This window comes from Ambystoma mexicanum, chromosome 2p, assembly GCF_040938575.1.
Source record: "Ambystoma mexicanum isolate Mex_15411 chromosome 2p, UKY_AmexF1_1, whole genome shotgun sequence".
In the NCBI taxonomy this organism is placed as follows: Eukaryota; Metazoa; Chordata; class Amphibia; order Caudata; family Ambystomatidae; genus Ambystoma; species Ambystoma mexicanum.
The window spans coordinates 1,038,992,936-1,039,011,109 of NC_090923.1; the positions used below are offsets into that span (position 1 = coordinate 1,038,992,936).

At 51.1% G+C, this 18,174-nt stretch overlaps 1 protein-coding gene across 4 annotated transcripts in view; it reads right to left on the bottom strand.

Annotated features, from left to right (window-relative positions):
- Positions 1 to 18,174, bottom strand: part of BRMS1 (BRMS1 transcriptional repressor and anoikis regulator) — a 458,387-nt gene that overhangs the window by 132,045 nt on the left and 308,168 nt on the right. For all 4 annotated transcript variants that reach the window (XM_069644906.1, XM_069644908.1, XM_069644907.1 and 1 more), the window contains one exon: positions 4,360 to 4,452. In XM_069644906.1, the coding sequence (XP_069501007.1) occupies positions 4,360 to 4,452 (93 nt within the window). The remainder of the gene's footprint in view (positions 1 to 4,359; positions 4,453 to 18,174) is intronic.

Genomic DNA, 18,174 nt, shown 5'->3' on the forward strand with positions numbered 1-18,174 from the left:
CCTATAGCTTATTATTCCAGAACCCTTAGTCCCAGTGAACGAAATTACTCAGTACTGGAAAGAGAACTCCTGACCATAAGACAGGCCTGTGAAGAGTGGAGGCACTTATTACAAGGAGCTGTTTGTCCTTTCCAAGTTCGTACAGATCACCAGAATTTAAAGGTGTTACAGAAAATGGAATGCCGAAATTCCAGACATGCCAGATGGGCTTATTTTTTTTCTCAATTTGATTTCGTAATCACCTATTTACCAGGAAAGGATAACTCATTAGCAGATGCCCTTTACCGCAGTCAAGGGAATGACTGTGGAGGATATCAAGGTCCAGAAATTCTTCTAGCAGGGAAGAGGTTAATCAATATGGTTAATACATTTCTTCAACAAGTACAGAAAGCCCAAAAGAATAACAGGAAGATAGACGACTATGGATTGACCCAAAGAGGAGATCTGAGGTTTATGAAAGAGGCTTTATTCTTACCCACTCAGGATCTACAAGAACAGGCCATGGCTTGGTGCCACGATATCCCATCAGCTGGACACAAAGGTCAACTTGCCACCATGGAACTGGTGTCTAGACAGTTTTGGTGGCCTACTATGAAAAAAGACATCAAAGAATATGTGGCTACGTGTCCCATATGTGCTCAGAATAAATATGCTTACTGTAAGCCATTAGGCTTACTTCAACAGGACGTTCTACCAGATGGGCCGTGGCAACACATTTCCACAGACTTTATTGTAGACCTACCAGTTTCCAATGGACATACAGCCATAATAGTCACTGTGGATTCATTCAGTAAACTAGCGCATTTTTCACCATTGAAGGGTCTACCGACAGCAAGTATCACTGCGGAGGTGTTTCTGAAAGACGTGGTTAGGTTACATGGTCTTCTGCACTCCATAGTCTCGGATAGAGGCTCACAGTTCACCTCGAAGTTTTGGACTGCCTTGTGCAAGGCCTTGGGTATAAAAAGATCACTGTCATCAGGATTCCACCCTGAGAGCAATGGGCAAACTGAACGTCTTAATGCAACATTGGAACAATACATTAGGTGCTTCTGTAATCAGGAGCAAAACGATTGGTTTCACCTACTTCCCATGGCAGAATTCTCTTATAATAATACAAGACATTCCTCGACAGGCATGAGTCCCTTTTCCTGTACCTACGGTTTTCATCCTAGAGACATTCCTCCGTTTGGTCCGGTGTCTACCAACATTCCCTCTGTGGACCATCTTTTGGACACCCTTCAGACCCTTCACAAAAGAACCAGGTCTAATCTTGAAACCTCCCGTCTAGAGAGCAAGAGGTGGGCTGATCTCAAGCGAAGACCCAATCCGCAATGGGACATTGGTACCAAGGTATGGTTATCCACCAAGTTCTTGCCCAGATGGGTACATCAAGGAAAGTTTTCTCCCCGTTTTATCGGACCTTTCAAGATTACTGCCAAAATCAATCCGGTTGCCTTTCGCTTGGCTCTTCCTGCGAAGCTCCAAAGGATATATCCAGTGTTTCACACATCTTTACTAAAGGAATATGTGGAAGATCCACGTAACAGAAGGAAGAGAGGAACCGGTAACCTACCCATTGAAACATCGAAGGAGTATGAAGTATCCAGATTATTGGGATTCAAGGTACAAGAAAGGCACCTTACAGTATCTGGTGCTATGGAAAGGATACCCAAGGTCAGAGTTCATGGGAACCGGTCAGTCACATCTCTGCAGCCCAACTTATCCGAAGGTTTCATCGGCTACACCCGGGTAAACCGGGAGGACCACCGCTGAGAAGGGGTCATACTGTCATATATCGCCCTTGGAAAGTATGGAGCAGATGGGCGATATGGAAGAAGGACTAGACTCCGAGTCACTGCAAAGGTGCGGTCTAGTCTTTCTGTTGTACTACCTACAAGTACCTGAGAATGGAGAACACCTGTGCATTGCAACTTTCTTGCTGCCTACGTGAGTTCACTTCGCTTGTGCTCTGCCTCCAGTTGTTTCTCTGTGTTTCCCTTGCCTTCCTTCCCTGTTCGTTTGCCCGTTTCTTTCCGTTACCGCTGTTCGCGGTTTCCCCCTCCCGTTTATTCCGCTTACTTGTTTGTTTCTGCTTCCGCTGTTGTGCCGCGCTCTGCGCTGCCTTCTAGTACTCACTCCTGCTTCAGCATCTCACCTGCCTTCAGACGCTCTTTGCTGGGAACACTTCGTTGTCCTAGTTCTTTGGAGTACTATACGGTTTGTGCTGTTCCGCACTGAATCGTTATTTCCTCATCTACTACGAACACTTACCATGCTGGTTATTGAAGTGCAGATGCATACCGACAACTTCCACTCCGGATGACTACAACTTACCCCTGCCAACTACAGCTACACAATCTTCCAGGGTTTTTCGGCAAGGCTTTTCCCTGGTTTGGGGTGGGCTCCCCGGAGTCCCCGCTGCCGGGCTAATTGCTTATAGGCAAAGTGGCCTCCTGGGGAGCTCGCCCCGATCTCGTCAAACAGAAGAATACGACCGTCAGGACAAAGACAAATACAGCCTGGAGAGAAAAGCCGGAAAGCTCATCCGACGAATCCGTAAACACCCACACAGAATCATCAGGTGAGGAGTGGGCTAGTGGTAAGGAAAGTGTGAGTGATAAACCTACAGAATCTGAGAAAAAGTTAGCCATGAAAGTTAATCTTTTCATGACCCTGTCAATGTCTGCTGAGCTCCACTCTTTAGAGCTAGGAATAATAACTGGTTCTTCATCAGTGCCCATATCCTCAACAGTGGGAGGAATGAATTTTGTTTTTGGGGTAGGTTCCGAAACTTTGAAACCCCAGTTACCTTTGGCGCCTTATGCTTCTCCCTATGAACATGGGGACCTGAAGATGTCTTTGTCTGTTGTTTATCCCCTCCCCCATGGCTAGAGGAGTGTTTCGCAGAGTTTTTAGGGGCCACGAAGGGTCCAACGCCTCGTGTCGAGTTTCGGAGGCGGGATTCGAAGAAGGACATCGAATCTCGGGAGTACGTTCAGACGCATCGCGTCTAGTCTCTTGAGGGTGCCGGGCGGTATCGTCATCGGACAATCGGGCATCTGGGACTGTCGATCGGGCGACACTTTTCTCAACCGAAGACGGTTGGGCCTTGCCATGGGGCGAACGGGAACGCCCAGAGGACAAATATTCATTGGACCACTCTCGTGGTGTCATCCGGTGCCGATCGCTCGACACGCGTGTCGAGTCGCGGCCGGGGCTTATGTGCTTAGTGGTGGTAGAATGTGTAGCGCTTTTCCTGCCGGGTGTTGTCCCCACAACATGGCCGCCGGCCAGTCCTTCGGGGTCGGAGGCCCGCGCGCAGGTGTCCGAAGTCACCCCTTTGCCCTCGCTGTCCGATTCGGCAGCGTTGCTGCCATCGCTGAATGTCCCCTCCACGTCCATGGCCTCTAGTTACCTAGCATAGTGGGCCCAGCACGTAGTTGAGCGGTCCTTAAGGGTCTTCGGCTTGAAGAGCTTGCAAGCTCGACAGGTAGCCTCGGGTTGGTCTCGTGGGAAGACACAGATTGCACGTAAGGTGCTTATCCACCCAGGGAAACTTCCTATTGCATTTAGGGCAGAACTTGAATGGAGTACTCTCCATATGGCAGCGGGGCGAATATTTATATGAAAAGGGGGGTAGGGAGGAGAGAATAGAGAACCTATATGACCACCCCCCGCTCTCCCTATGTACAGGGCCGAGGCCAGAGGACTTCCAAGGCCCAGAGTCTGTTCTCCGATCTTCATCGGCGGAAGAGCAGGCGGGGGGGTAAGTATGAACGTTAAAGTACAAAACGGCTTAGCGCCGAAGAAGGAACTCTGCAACATGCATCCGACTAGTATGGCAGAAAAATACGAACTGAGGGACCTCGACACGTGAGGAATCATGGGTACAGTGGATGTCACACTAGGGATAGTATTACTGGCACACCTTGTCGACGTCCCTTTTCGAGTTTCGAAAACAACAACTAATACTCCGCAGCTTCCACTGGATGTCGGCGTATGCACAGCATGTGATCTAAGCAGATTCAACAAGCCTCAGAATTATATATTAATGTATACACATACATACAGACAAAAAGCTTTGCCAGGTAGTTGGAAAGAAATGAGCACACTAGGTGTGGGCAAGTCGTTTTCTGAATAAGTTGGGAAGATTGGATGGGACTCATCTGCTGTCAAATATGGTTCATAATACAGTGTAGTGAAAGGAGCCAACATTTTAATTTAGCAAAAACTATAACATAAAACATCTAACAATACAGGCAGTGGCTGATTACCTTTGCTCTCCCTTCCCTTGCAATGACCAGAAGGTTACCCCACAGAAACTGCCACAAAGTGTGCAAAGGCTGGAAAGGATATCAGAGATCAGTGGGGGCTTCTTTTTCTTTTCAGGCTTGAAGGGATCCCACTTTTTGCGGTTTCTCTTGGTTCGTAGTTCATCGTCCCACCATTCTGTGGCGAGGAAGGAAAGAGAATAGTTTGTTAAAGAACAGATCATAGAAAGGAGTTAATGTCCCAGCCCACCAGTGGCCCCACTGTGTCTACACAGAGGAGGAGTGATATTCAAGGTTTTCTGCAGTTGTTGGTCCACATTTGTTCTAGCTGCTGCTTCTCTGCTTTCATAGAAGAAGTCAAAATTAGTGATGAGGGGGGACCTGTTTGCAAAGTTAATGTGTACTAATTTCTTCACAAGGCCTAGGAATGAAGTTTATAGAGTAAGTCAACCCCTGTTCACCCAAGGCACAGAAACCCTGCTAGCTGGGGTAGGGTGTGGGGCAAATCGTGGGATTCAGTCACTTCTCCCCAGCAGAAACTTTCATTGTGAGACTTAGGGAAATAGCCTGCTCCACGATATTCCCCCTAGCGGTGGAGGAAAGCTGGATCTCACAGGGAGGGACAGCACTCTTGAGGATAAGGACTCCCGTTCCGAGAAGGAACTCCCTTGTTCATCTCACTCAAGAATCCAATAAATAAACACCTACAAAACCAGAATCATCCTACATTTGTTATTGCAGTACCTCTACTGAAGATAACTATCTGGCACCAAGATGAGTAAGCAAGGAGTAGGAAAGAATAAAGTAATGCCCGACACTGGGACAAAGAAACCCAATGGAGTTAGGCTGAGCATAACACAAACACAAAGAAAGGACTATTGCTGGAAACTGGGGAAGCCTCGCTATGGCATCATAAAAAGTGTGAGTAGCAAAGCAAACATGGAGAGAAACCCAGGAGTTTCAAATGGGCTACAGGGAGGCAGAGACGCTGACCTCCAGACAGCCGAGAAGCACGGCGGAACAGGTGTCAGAGGAACACCTATGTGAGGAAAGCCTACTAAGAGGCTACAAAGTGGACAAGCATCCCAGGAGGTACTCATTCGTGAGATGTGGTGCATGAGGAAAAACCTCCCTGTGCTGATACCATAATTGGACGGTGTCCCGAGCAGTACCCGAAAAAGAATTGAAGCTGAGAAGTGAAGTTATCCTGATGCGTGGTTGCCAAGAGGAGAAGAACGAAGGAAATTCTCGGAGGCGATATCACAATCCACAAGGTATGCAGAGACGTACTTGGAAGCAGAACGAACGGAAGCACGAGAGACATCTGTTTGGCAAGATTGTATGTAGTAACCCTGTGGGAGACTACACCAGCCTTGTCCTCTTGGAAATAGGTAACCCAACCTTTGGTATAGGCCTGTACTGCACAGGTTGGTAGAGCAACTGAGCAGCCAGGCTCATCTCAAGAGGAGTCAATGTGAGCTGTAGAGGTGCAACAGAGATTCACAGTGAGAGGGTTTCAAATAACACTTATACTCCAGGTTTCTTATTAAAATATTAATTAAAAACAGTCAGTTTTAAAATAAGCCTTCTTTAGAAAGGGGCAATTGGCAACAATAAAATACACTTCAAAAATACACTCCTTCAGTTTCAGTTAAGTAAGTAGATACCCTTTTGGGATGTCACACTTCTTACACCCTGAGGTGACTTCAATTGCTAGGACACTGAACACTGATATATCACTCACACTTAAATGCAATACTGGAGTTATGAGAAAAGGAAAAGGTTGGGGAATGAAACAATGGTTAACAAGTTTCTCCAAACAGGCAAGTACTTTACAATCCCCCAATGAAATATAGGTTAACCCTTTCCCAGCTATACAAGTAACTTATGTGTGACTTTTTGAAGGGACCGCTAAACACAAAGTCAGAGGGTAAGAAGAGTCTACAGGGAACAGGGAGAGCCAATGCCAATTGAGCAAAGTCTAGGGAAGCTGGGTCACTTCTTGAAGATAGCACAAAAGTCTCGCAAAATGTTAGTTTTGTGGCAAAAAGAATCACTGTTGGGCAACAAGCTGTGAGGCTTGTGAAAAGCAAAGATGCAAGAAACTCAGCAAAGGGCAGCAAATGAGAGTCTCGAGTGAGAGAAAGCAAGCTACACACAACCAGAGGCAAGTACCCCTAGTTACCCAGTACTGGGAGTCTGAAGAAAGGGATCCAGATGGCTTCTGTTCCTGTTGTCGGCCTGCAGATCCTTTTGTTCCTGAGCCTCAGTCGTGGGGACAAGAGGGAGGACGTCTGGGTAGTCCTGCACTACGGTTTGAAGGTCAGCAGCAGCAATGCATTTACTCCAGATCAGTGGTACTTTTGCGGTTTCAGCTATCGGCAAATAGTACCACCGTGGTTCTTGGACACCGTGTGGGCTCCCCTTGCTTCTGGGGTCCAGCACTCTGTTGAGGTGGCTCAGGCTTAGGTCGTCCTGTTGCGAGGGAGTGCTTAGGATCTTCCTGGAGCTCAAGTTTAGCTTAAAGACGATGCACTCGTTCCTGGTGTTCCTGTCTCCTGGCACTCTGTTCCAGCCGCAGCAAAGAAGTACAGCAAGCAGGGAGAGGTGTTCCAGTCGAGTTAGTCTTGGGGTCAGTTGGTCCCACCAACCCAAGGGAAGAAGTCGTCAGTTCCGGGCTTCTCTAGTGGATTCGAAATTTGGAGCTTCAGCACTGCAGCAGGGCTTCACCGGACAAACCAAAGGTCCAGGAGGGTGCAAGCTTCTCTTCCAGTTTCATCGGTTCCTTCGTCCAGTGGTTGACTCTGCATTCCTCGTAAAAGACCTTGCCTTTTATGCAAGTTTCTCCCATTCATTCGCAGCCTAGCTGTCACTAACACAGAAGGGTGGCAGTCCTCCTAGGACAGCCAGCCAGCCAATCACCTTTGGGTGCATTCCTGTAACCAAGGAGACTAAGCACAGGGAGCTTAGGAAACTCCCTTACTTCCTGCCTTGCCAGACACGCTGGAGCCAGAGGCGGGCTTCACCAGTGAATCCTGCCAAAGACAAAATGAACAAAGGGGCCACACATGGTTTGGCTCGCAGAGTAAATCTCAAGAAGGACATTACAAACTGAAATGGTGAAAAAAAGAAGACCGGGGCTCTTTTGATACAATGGGCACCCATGATGATTCAGCCTGCGGTAAAAACGCACAATGGTAGGAACATTAAACCACTGCCACCAGCCATTAATTGTAGTAAGGGTAACATAAAAAATGTTACATGAAAAGGTAGACAAAGGGGATACTAAGTAACCACCCCTCAGCACTCCACATAAGATGGTGTGTGCTGGATCTACAAAGAGAAAAAGGTAAGTAAAGTGAATTTTACTTTACTACCCCTGTAAACAGTAGTTTATCCAAGACAAGGTATTTAAACCTTAAGAGAAATCCAAAGGAATTCTCTGTGACACTGCACCGAGGGTGCCGTGTACCACAATACAAAAAGGTGATGCCAATGGAGTTTGTCAGACTCCAAAAAAAAAAAAGAAACAGAGTCCAAATCAGTTAAAAATACTTGAGGGAGAAGAAGGTCCCACTAACTCCAGGATAAATGTAAACTCCGAAAGTTCAACAAAAGAGCTGGGGGTCTCTAAGGTAGAAGGGAATTAGCACAGAAGTGAGAATTCTCCCTAACACCACCGTGCATCAACAAAGTGAATTTGCGAAGAGGGACACCAATGTTAGGGAGATTTGTTTTTATGCTTCATCCCTCTCTCCTAGAGAGACCCCCAGCACATTTTGTTGGACTTCAGGACCTTTTTCTTTAATCCTGAATGAATGGAGCCCTTTACTACTCATTCATTCTTATGGGCTCGGTCTTTTCGAACTCTAGTCTTTGTATTTTACCTGTACTATAGGGCCTATTTTTCTCCATAGCTCTTAAAAGGCATCTTGGCTGTTGCTCCACCTTTATAGCCGATCGTGTCACCGGCAGGCCTTTAGCCGGCTCCACCCAAGGCCCACTTCTACAGCCTGTCAGCTTCCCCGTCTGCTTACCATGGCACTACAACTGCCTGACCCTCTCTGGGGATGCCTGCTCCTGCAGTCATGAAACTGGACTTCTACGACTCTCTTACTTCCCTCTCTATTGGTTAGTTCACTCCCTCTGCCTACCCATCAGATTCCATCTCATTCACCTTGACTCTACCTTCTTGTTTACAACTGGCCCCCCTTCATGCTCTTGTCTAAGCACTCACCTATAATCTTACCACTTTTCGTATACCTATTGATGCCTAAGAAATTGCCTTGAGAGTCAAATTTGGGTGTGTGCAGGAAAGTCAAATTTGGGTGTGTGCAGGAAAGTCAAACTTGGGTGTGTGCAGGAAAGTCGGTGTTTGTAGGAAAGTCAAACTTGGGTGTTTGTAGGAAAGTCAAATTTGGTTGTGATTCTGCAAATCTGAATTAGCTGTGTTTTTTCACCGTACTTCGGCCCTACATTATAACCTGCTAGCCCAGTGACTGCCCCTTACCGCTGATCTTGTATATTTCTCCTGCTACCCCCTCTTTCTACTAATCCATGGCATTATCTGTTTCTCCTATCTTTTCAAACTGCTTCTCCATTGACTGTCCTTCCCTCCTCACCAAGTCTGGTAGGAAGAAGTTCAAAAAGGATATCTTGGCCTCTAACCCTGGACTTCATATCGCCAACACCTACTCCAATACTTCCTCCAGACAGACCCTCACAGACATCCTCTTTGTCGCTCCTTCACCAGATCTATGGACTCTTCATATGGTCTCTGTGCTCCGTCCTATCTCCCCTTCTCCCATTAATGGTGGCACTCGCTGGGAAGCTCTCATGGCTTCCTTCGACTCCTCTAAAGTCATCATTAATGTCTACCGTAATGGCACCGTCATGGTCCAAGGCCAATTGCCTCCTCTTTAATAGGCGCTTCCCTCGCCTCATCAATTTCCTCTCATCTCCTGCTGTCCCGTCCTCTCCCCTCTTGGCTACCTTGCCCTCTCTCTCCTCCTCCTCCTCTACCCCTCCTAAGGCTCTTTCTCCTCCGTAGGGCGCACCTCTGATCTGTACCCCTCCCCAGAAGGTCTTTAAGGCTGGCAACCTTCTACATATTGCCACTCTCAAATCTCGCTCTGCTGTCAAATACTCCTCTGACATCTGCCACCGCCTTGAAGAACTAGACCTTGATGTCCTTGGTCTTACTGAGACATGGTTCACGGTCAGCTCTGTCACGAGCTTTGACACTCGCCTTCCTGATGGCTACAAGATCCACTCTGCACCCAGCCATGATCTTTCCTGAATGGATTCCTGCCTCTATCATTCCCACTCAAACCTACTCCTCTTTTGAATGCCTGGTCTGTAGGCTTTCTCTCTCTCTGCTACACATTCTCTTACTGTGGCTACCATCTACCGGCCTCCTGGTCAAATCACCTCTTTTCTCTCTGAGTGGGCAGACCTCTCCTCCTCCCTCCTGGCCTCTAGCACTCAACTCCTCCTCTGTGACCTCAATATCCATTTAGACTCTCCTTGTTCCTCCTCTGTACTCTTCTGTGACCTCTGTGAATCCCTGTCCATCCTCCCTTCTGGCTCGATTCACTCTGCAGGGCACACACTCGATGTCTTGATCTACTCTAACCTCGCCTTCTCCATCCCTCTGACCACTCCTCTCTCCTGGAGCAGTCACTCCCTCCTGTCCTCTCCTCTCCTCTCCTCTCCCCCTCTCCCCCCCCCCCCCCAAGCGAAGCCTACCCCAACACTGCCACCTATCTTCTCAGACATCTGGCCCATGAAGCATGTGTCAGTTGAGGCTTTCGCCACCACCTTCTCCCCCCCGCCCCCACTTCTGGCTGTCTCACATCCTGACAGAGCCCTGTCTCTGCTCTACTCTTCAATTAATTTCTGATACTCTCGCCCACTGCATTGCCACTTTCTGCTCAAATTTCCAGTGATACTCTGATGACAACTCATTTTCAGTCTGCCCTCGGCCACCTCCTCTTCCTCTCTCATCTCTGATTGCCTAACTGCCATTCAAGATTGGTGTGCCACCAATGATCTTTGTCTGAATGCCAGCAAGACAGAGATCCTTCTCATTGGCACTCCTCCGCCATCCTTTCCCCCTCACTCTCTGGCCGGCCTCCCTTGGCCCTCCTCTGCCCCCACCTGCGAGGCTAAGAACCTCGGGGTCATCTTTGACTCCACACTTTCCTTCTCTGCCCACATCTCTGCTGTCTCTAAAAAGTCAAACTTCCTACTGCACCTCCTCAGAGGTACTCTTCCTTTCCTTTCTTTCCCCCAGAAGCTCATGGTCTCCCAAGCTCTGGTTCTCTCTAGGTTGTACTATTGTAACAGCCTCTTTCTAAATCTACCTGCCTCTACACTCTGAAACTAACCCAGAACAGGACTGCAAGACTTGTCCTTGGCCTCAAGCCCTGGGATTGCATCTCTCCAGCTCTGAAATCTATCCATTGGCTCCCAGTGGATGCAAGGATTAAATTCAAACCCTCTGCATTGTCTATAAGGCTTTCTGGGGCCTGGGTCCAAAATACCTTCAGCTATCCCTCTGCAAATACCTCCCCTCTTGTGGCTCTTCGCTCCTCTACCTCAACTCCCTCAGGGCCAGTCGTTTTTCAAAGAAACGGGGTAGATCTGTCCTCTGCTGTGTCCTCCCTCTAGAACAGCCTCCCTGCCACTCTGAAACTTGAGGAAAACCATCTCCAGTTCTGGATGCACCTCAAAACCTTCCTCTTGGCTTCCGCCTTCGCTCTGCCTCTCACCTGCTGATCTGTTCTCTCTGGCATCGGGCCACCCTCTGTCCTCGGGCCTAGGTACCTACTCACCCTGCCACCTGCCCTCACTGCCTCTGGGCCACCCCTTGCACTGGGGTCTGCATCTTTACCCCACCCTTTTTTTCTTCCTGCACTTATCAGACCTACGCTGTCTGCTGCCTTAAACCCAGCACTTGCCAACTGCTGCTGCACTACCACGGTGTGTTACCTTTATTATTTATTTATTAATTATTATTCATCTTTTCTCCGCACTTTCCACTTCGCCACCCTTCCATGCACTTTTCCGCTCCCCCATCCCCCTCTCCCATGCACTTGCGCGTTCTCAATGTCACTGGGCCTAGTAAGAGCATTGTTTTGTTCTCCCCTTTCCCCTCCCTTGCCTTGTCACGCTCTGAAACACTTGAGTACGAGCGCAATATAAATAAAATACCATATCATCTGTAGTTTACTATTGCAGCACACAGCTCCTTATGGGTAGTGTTGCTGGGTACCCTTAGGGTCCTCCTTTGATATTCTTTTCTTTATCCTAAAGTAACTACAGTTAGTGTCTGATAGATTGGCACAAACCACCTTATGTGTAGTGCCAAAGGGATACCTAGTATCTCCCTTCTCTTTGCTCCTGTGACTTTTTAGTCACATAGACAATCTCCTAGTTATGGATGGTGGCAGTGGACGTGTTCTACCAACTATTGGGTAGTTTTTATACCGCAGGCTATGTCCATAGCCTCGGTAGTGCACAATAGGGGAACCCAAGTACCTACTTCGGGTATCTCTTCTTTGTTTGCCATTACTAGCGTGGTTGTTCTTTGTTTGCCCTTCTTCTATCATTCTGGGTGGGGGAGGCCGGTGTGCGTTTTGCCTTTGGCAGGAACCCTTGGGTGTCCCTGCATAGGCTCCAGAGTGTCTGGGCAGGCTGGAAGTGGGGGAGGAGTTTTCAACCCACTTGTCCTTTGTCTGCCAAAGTGCCTGAATAGAATGTGCTGCCACTGGGGATCTGGCTGTCCTCATTGGACAGCCAAACGCCACTTTTCGCAAAATGCAGAGAGACTGCAGAGGAGTGTGTGCTGGAACTGTATACAAGGATAGGTTCCTGGAGTGAAAAGCAAGTTGACCACTGGAAAATGAAGTAAGGAACAAGTTACTTACCTGTAACTGTTGTTCTCCAGCATGGGTTTAGTTTCTGAACAGTCTTTCTACTAATAACCTATCACTGGTCTCTGGGCCATACTGCCCACCAGCCAATGACTGCCCTCTACCTAAACCCCTCCTCTGGCAGCCATCTTCAGATTTGGTAGCACGTACAGTGGCAGTAGGACCAAGAGAAGAGCCGCAGAGGGGTTGGGGGGAGGGTTCGCATGTGAATCCATGCCAGACCCATGCTGGAGAACGACAGTTACAGGTAAGTAACTTGTTCCTTCTCCAGCATGGGGTCTGGCATGGATTCACATGCTCATGAATACAAGAATACATAGCAACCACAGGAGGTGGCAAGGCTCAACATTAAGCATTTCAACAACTCAACATTAAGCGTCTCTTACCTCCTCACCAGGCTCACCTTCAAGCGAACAGGTTGCGCAGCACTGCTTGGCCGACTCTGGACTCCTCCCTGGAATCCCGGTCGACACAGTAGAATCTTGTGAAGGTGTGCGTCGACCTCCACGTAGCAGCCCTGCAGATGTCCAGCAGGGGCACACCAGACAGGAACGCCGTGGTAGCAGCGATCGCTCTGGTTGAATGGGCTCTCGGACGGCCGGGCAACGGTCGGTTTGCCAACCGGTGACGGTGCATGATGCAGCAGGAGAGCCATCTGGAAATGGAAGCCTTCGAGAGGGCCTTTCCTTGGTTCCCAGGTCCAAAGTTCACAAACAGCTGTGAAGTCCTCCGAAAACTCCTCGTGTGGTCCACATAGAACTTCAGTGCTCTAGCTACATCCAGCTAGTGCAAAGTCCTCTCAGCCGGCGACAAAGACAACGGGAAGAAAACAGTTAACACCAAGGGCTCGTTGAGATGGAAGTCGGACGGCACCTCGGGCATGAAGGAGGGTGCGTCCTCAGCACTACCCTCGTCTCATGGAATATCAGGTATGGAGGTTTACAAGAGAGGGCCTGGATCTCTCCCACTCGTCGTGCGGAGGTGATGGCCACAAGAAACTGTCTTCCACGATAGAAACGTCAGCAGTGCCGAATGCAAGGGCTCGAATGGGGGACCCATGAGCCTGGTCAGCACCACGTTGAGCTCCCACTCCGGGGCCGGAGCCTTTACTGGCGGGAACGAGCGGAACAGTCCTTTCATGAACTCCTTCACCAGGCGATGAGACCACAGAGACGACCGCCCCGGAGTTCTGGTGTAGCGGAAGATAGCCGCCAGATGGATTTTGATGGAGGCGTGAGCCAGCCCCGCCTTGGCCAGCAACAGCAAGTATGGCAGCACTTGAGGGGCTATAATCCACAGAGGGTTGATCTTCCGTGCACGGCACCAGACCGAGAACCTCTTCCACTTGTGTCCATAGCACTTAAAAGTCGAGGACGCCCTGGCCTTTGCAAGCACCTCCTTGCAGTCCGCCGGGATATCGTACCCGCCAAACTCTAGTGCTGCAGGAGCCAGGCCTGCAGGTTCAGCGATCCAGGGTCGTGATGTAGGATGGCGCCTCCTTCCCTGGCGAGAAGATCTGCATCCGTCGGCAGTTTGACCGGGAGGGGTGGGGAGGGTACACTGACATATCCAAAAGGTCCGTGAACCAGATCTGCCTCGGCCACACCGGTACGACGAGGATCATCCTGCACCGGGACGGGCTGAGTTGACTGATGAGTCGCAGCAGCAATGGCAACGGTGGGAACGCATACAAGAACAGGCCGTCCCAGGGGAATGAGAATGCGTCGCCCATGCTCCCTGGCTGGGGAAACCTGCTGACGAACCTCCGGCACTTGGTGTTCGTCGCCGTCGCGAATAGATCGATTTGGGGATTGCCCCATCATCAGAATAGGAGATCCACTTGATCCTGCCGAAGCTCCCGCTCGTGGCAAGAGCGCAGCTCCCTGCTGAGCGAGTCGGCGATGGTGTTATTTATTCCTGCCAGATGGAAGGGTACCAGGAACATCCTCTGGGCCACGGCCCTGTTATACAGATCCTGCGCTTCCTTGGATAGGGCTGGGGATCTGGTGCCCCCCCTGCTTCCGGATGTAGAACATCGTGGTGGTGTTGTTGGTGAAGATCCTCACCACCTTGGCCTTGAGGGACGGAAGGAAAGACCCGAGGGCCCAGAACACGGCGCAGAGCTCCAGGACGTTGATGTGTAGTGACCTCTCCACCGGGAGCCAAAGGCCTCTTGCGTGGAGATCTCCGGTGTGCACTCCCCATCCCTCCAGGGAGGCGTCCATCGTAAGAGTTTCCTGATGTTCCGGGGTCTGGAAGTCCATGCCTGCCGCTAGATTGCCCCACCACCGGATCGCTTGGCGGAAGGTCTCGTTAAGGGAGATCTTGTCTCCGAAGCTGCCCGCCGCTTGCATCCAATGGGCGTCGAGGAACTCCTGTAGTGGCCGCATCCACAATCTGCACAGACGCACGAGATAGATGCACAATGACATTATGCCGAGCAGGGACTTGATGGACCTCACCCTGGCCACTTCCGTGGTCAGTAGCCGTTGTGCTTTGCCCAGGATGGCCTTCGTCCTCTCTTCCGACGGTGAGGCCAAACGTGCCACTGTGTCGAGTCTGGCTCCCAGGAACAGGGTGTTCTGCGACGGTACCAAGTGGGACTTTGCGAAGTTGATCGAGAATCCCAGTTCCATGAGCAGGCGGACTGACTTCGCTGTGTGATCGACGGCGAGTTCTCTTGACTTTACTTGGATGAGCCAATCGTCCAGATAGGGATATATGTGGATCCCTTGCAGGGGCAGCCGCGCCACCACCGGTGCCAAGCACTTGGTGAAGACCCTTGGCGCCGACTTCAACCTGAAGGGCAGGGCCTTGAACTGGTAGTGCCGCCCTTGGACCACGAACCGTAGGAACTTTCGATGTCCTTTGCGTATGGGGATGTGGAAGTAAGCATCCTCCAAGTCCAGCGACGACAGGAAATCACCCTCCTCCAGCTGTCCCAGCACGTGCTGAAGGGTAACCATCCGGAACCTCTAGGACTTGATGTATTTGTTGAGGCGGCGAAGGTCCAGGATGGGTCACCAACCGCTGGTCTTCTTTCGGACGAGGAAGTGCCGCGAGTATACTGCGGAGCCCCGGAGCCTCTTCGGGACGAGTTCTATTGCGCCCTTTTTTAGCATTGCTCGTACCTCCAGAAGTATTTGTGGCATGTGGTTTTCCTTCCTGGCCACGGGTGGTAAACAGGGGCACTTTCTTTGGGATTCCAGCGTGTGCCCATTGGCCAGAGTATCTAGCATCCAATGGTCGGTGGAGATGGACTCCCACGCGCTGATGAAATTCGCCAGCCGGCCTCCCACCGGGGTGCTTGGGTGGGGGTCCGACGTCACGGCCGGTTCAAGCTTGCTTCGCCGAGGTCTTGCCTCCTTGGCAACGACGACGATGTCCTCTGGACTTGCTGCAGCCTCTGTAGGCCTCCTGCGATGACGAGCGGGCCGCTTAGCAGTACGATGTGGAACCGCCCCCAAATCCTTTGGAGGCACCTTGAGACCTGCCTACGGGGGTCCGAAAGGACGGCCGCCGTTGATGGAGAAAACCCAAGGCCCGGGCTGTCTCGGTATCTGCCTTGATGGCCTGCAGAGACTTGTCTACTGCCTTGCCGAACAGGTTGTTCCCGTCGAAGGGCATGTCTAGTACCCTGGTCTGAACGTCCTGACTGAAGTCGGTGGCCTTGAGCCACCCACGCCGGTGGAGGCAAACGCCGTTTCCCATCTGGCGAAAACCGGTGTCGGCAATGTCTGTGGCCACCGTGATGGCGTGGTCTGACACTACCTCGCCTTCCTGTAGGATTCCAAGGGCCTCCACCCTGTTGTCGTCTGGCAGGAAATCCAGGAGGGGAGCGATCTTGAACCACAGCTCCCTGACATAGCTTGCCACGATCGTGAGGGCGTTGGCCGCCTTGATGGTCGTCGCCGCCGAGATGACTCGTCCCTTGGTGTCCAGTTTCTTACCCTCGCCATCCGGTGGGGAAGTGGAAGTTGATGCCGTCGCCGCTGCCGATTTCTTCTTGGCCGCCGCGGAGACCACTGAATCCAGGCACGGCTGAGCTCTGAGGCACATCGGGTCGGAATCTGGGACCCGGTACTTCTCATACCGGTCCCTCTCCGCAGGAGTCGTGGACGGGTTCTTGAGCAACGATAGTCCTTCGTCCCAGATGTTGTTTAGTAACGGGACTGAGAGGACTGTCTTCCTCTTGGCCTCCTGTCGTTGGTAGAGGAAACCCTCCTTCTGCTCTTCGGGACAAAGCTGGAAAAGCTCTGATGCCCTGGCGATCATGGCGTGAAAGGAGCCAATTTCGTCGGGAGGTGAGGCCCGGGCAGGCGGTGGTGGGAGGTCCGTCCCGTCGTCACCACCGTCGTCGTCCGTCCCCGTCATCTCCGTTCCCGTCGCATCCATCGGCGGAGGGGAAGGCGGTGAAGGCTGGAAAGGAGGGGGGTCGATGGATTCACCTCTGCTTGTTCGGCGGGCTTCCTGACGGTCCAGCACCGCTGGATCGACCGCTGGGGGGTAAGGGCAACCTCGTCCTTCTCTCCGTACACAGGGTCTGGATGGCCATCAAGATCGCTCCTGTGTTGTCCTGTGGCGTAGGCATCGGTTGCGACTGGGGCGTGGGATCCTCTGTCTCCTCCATGGCCTGCGGCTCCTTGTCGGCTCCACCGTCGCTCTCTACGTCTGCCTCGTTGGGATCCCTCCCGGAGGACCAGACTTCCTCGAACTTCTTGTCCAGGATCTTTGTGACGCCAACCAGCTTATCTTCGGAGGTGGTATCTGTCTCTGTTATGGCTACCGTGCCCCCCCCCCCACCCTCTTTCTCGTCCCGGGGTTTCACAGGGGTCTTCTCGATAGGTTGAAAAGCTGATTCCCTCTGGGGCGGTAGGGAAACTCTAGGCCCAGGAGTCTGTTCCACTGGGATAGCCTCCACAGGCTTCGCCAGCACCTCCACGACTCCTTCATTCGAGGCCTTCGCCGGGTGAATCTGGGCCCTCACGACCTTGCCCGCGTCTGGGGCATTCACTTTAGGGGGATGGTCACCACCTCGCCCCCCCTTTGGCTTTCTCCGTCGGGATCGACCACAGCTTCCCCCGAAGCTTACCGGGTTCTCAGACTTCCTTTTCCCAGAGCCAGAGCATTGGCTCGTGGTTGATGGCGTCGGGGACATCGCGCCCTGCCTGGCAGCCGAGGAGCCCGAAGCAACAACGCTCCCAGTGCCCGCGGACTCGCAGTGCTTTGCCTTTTGTTGTGCCCCCATCACTGGAGCACCTGGAGCGCCCTCAAAGGTCTTAGAAGACCACTCTGATTTCTTCTTCTCACCTGCTGCTGGGCTCTTCGCCTCCAGTCAGTCAGCGAGTCGTTTACGACGGTCCTTCATGGTTCGGACAGACATGTTCTTGCAGAACGCACAGTCCTCCTCCACATGCGATTTGCCGGCGTGAAGGCAGTAGAGGCGCTGGAGTACTCATCCTCCTTAAAGACATTCTGCAATCCACATCCAGGGCAGTTCCTAAACAGCTTGGATCCAGTAGGCGTCGTGTCTCCTTTTTCCTGGGTCATGTCCACGCGGGGTAGGCCTTAAAGATCTTCCGGAATTCTCCAAGAAGAGAAACTCAATGAAAATTCGCCCTTGAGGGCCGTAGAAAAATTCCGAAACGGGTCCCTGTTGATCGGAAGAAGAATCGGTGGAGATTGGGGGTCGAATTGACCGAAAAATAAGAGAAACCTCTTAGAAAAAAGGCAAAATGCAGTAAAAGCTCGAGAGCTGTAGCACGAGGACTCCCAATACTTGAACGTGCGTTAAAATCTGAAGATGGCTGCCAGAAGAGGGGCTTAGGCAGAGGGCAGTCATTGGATGGGGGCAGTATGTCCCAGAGACCAGTGATTGGTTATTAGTAGAAAGAGTTCAGAAACTAAACTGATTTTTTCTTTACCAAGGATTCTCAGCCTGACGACGGGGAATATTCAGGAGC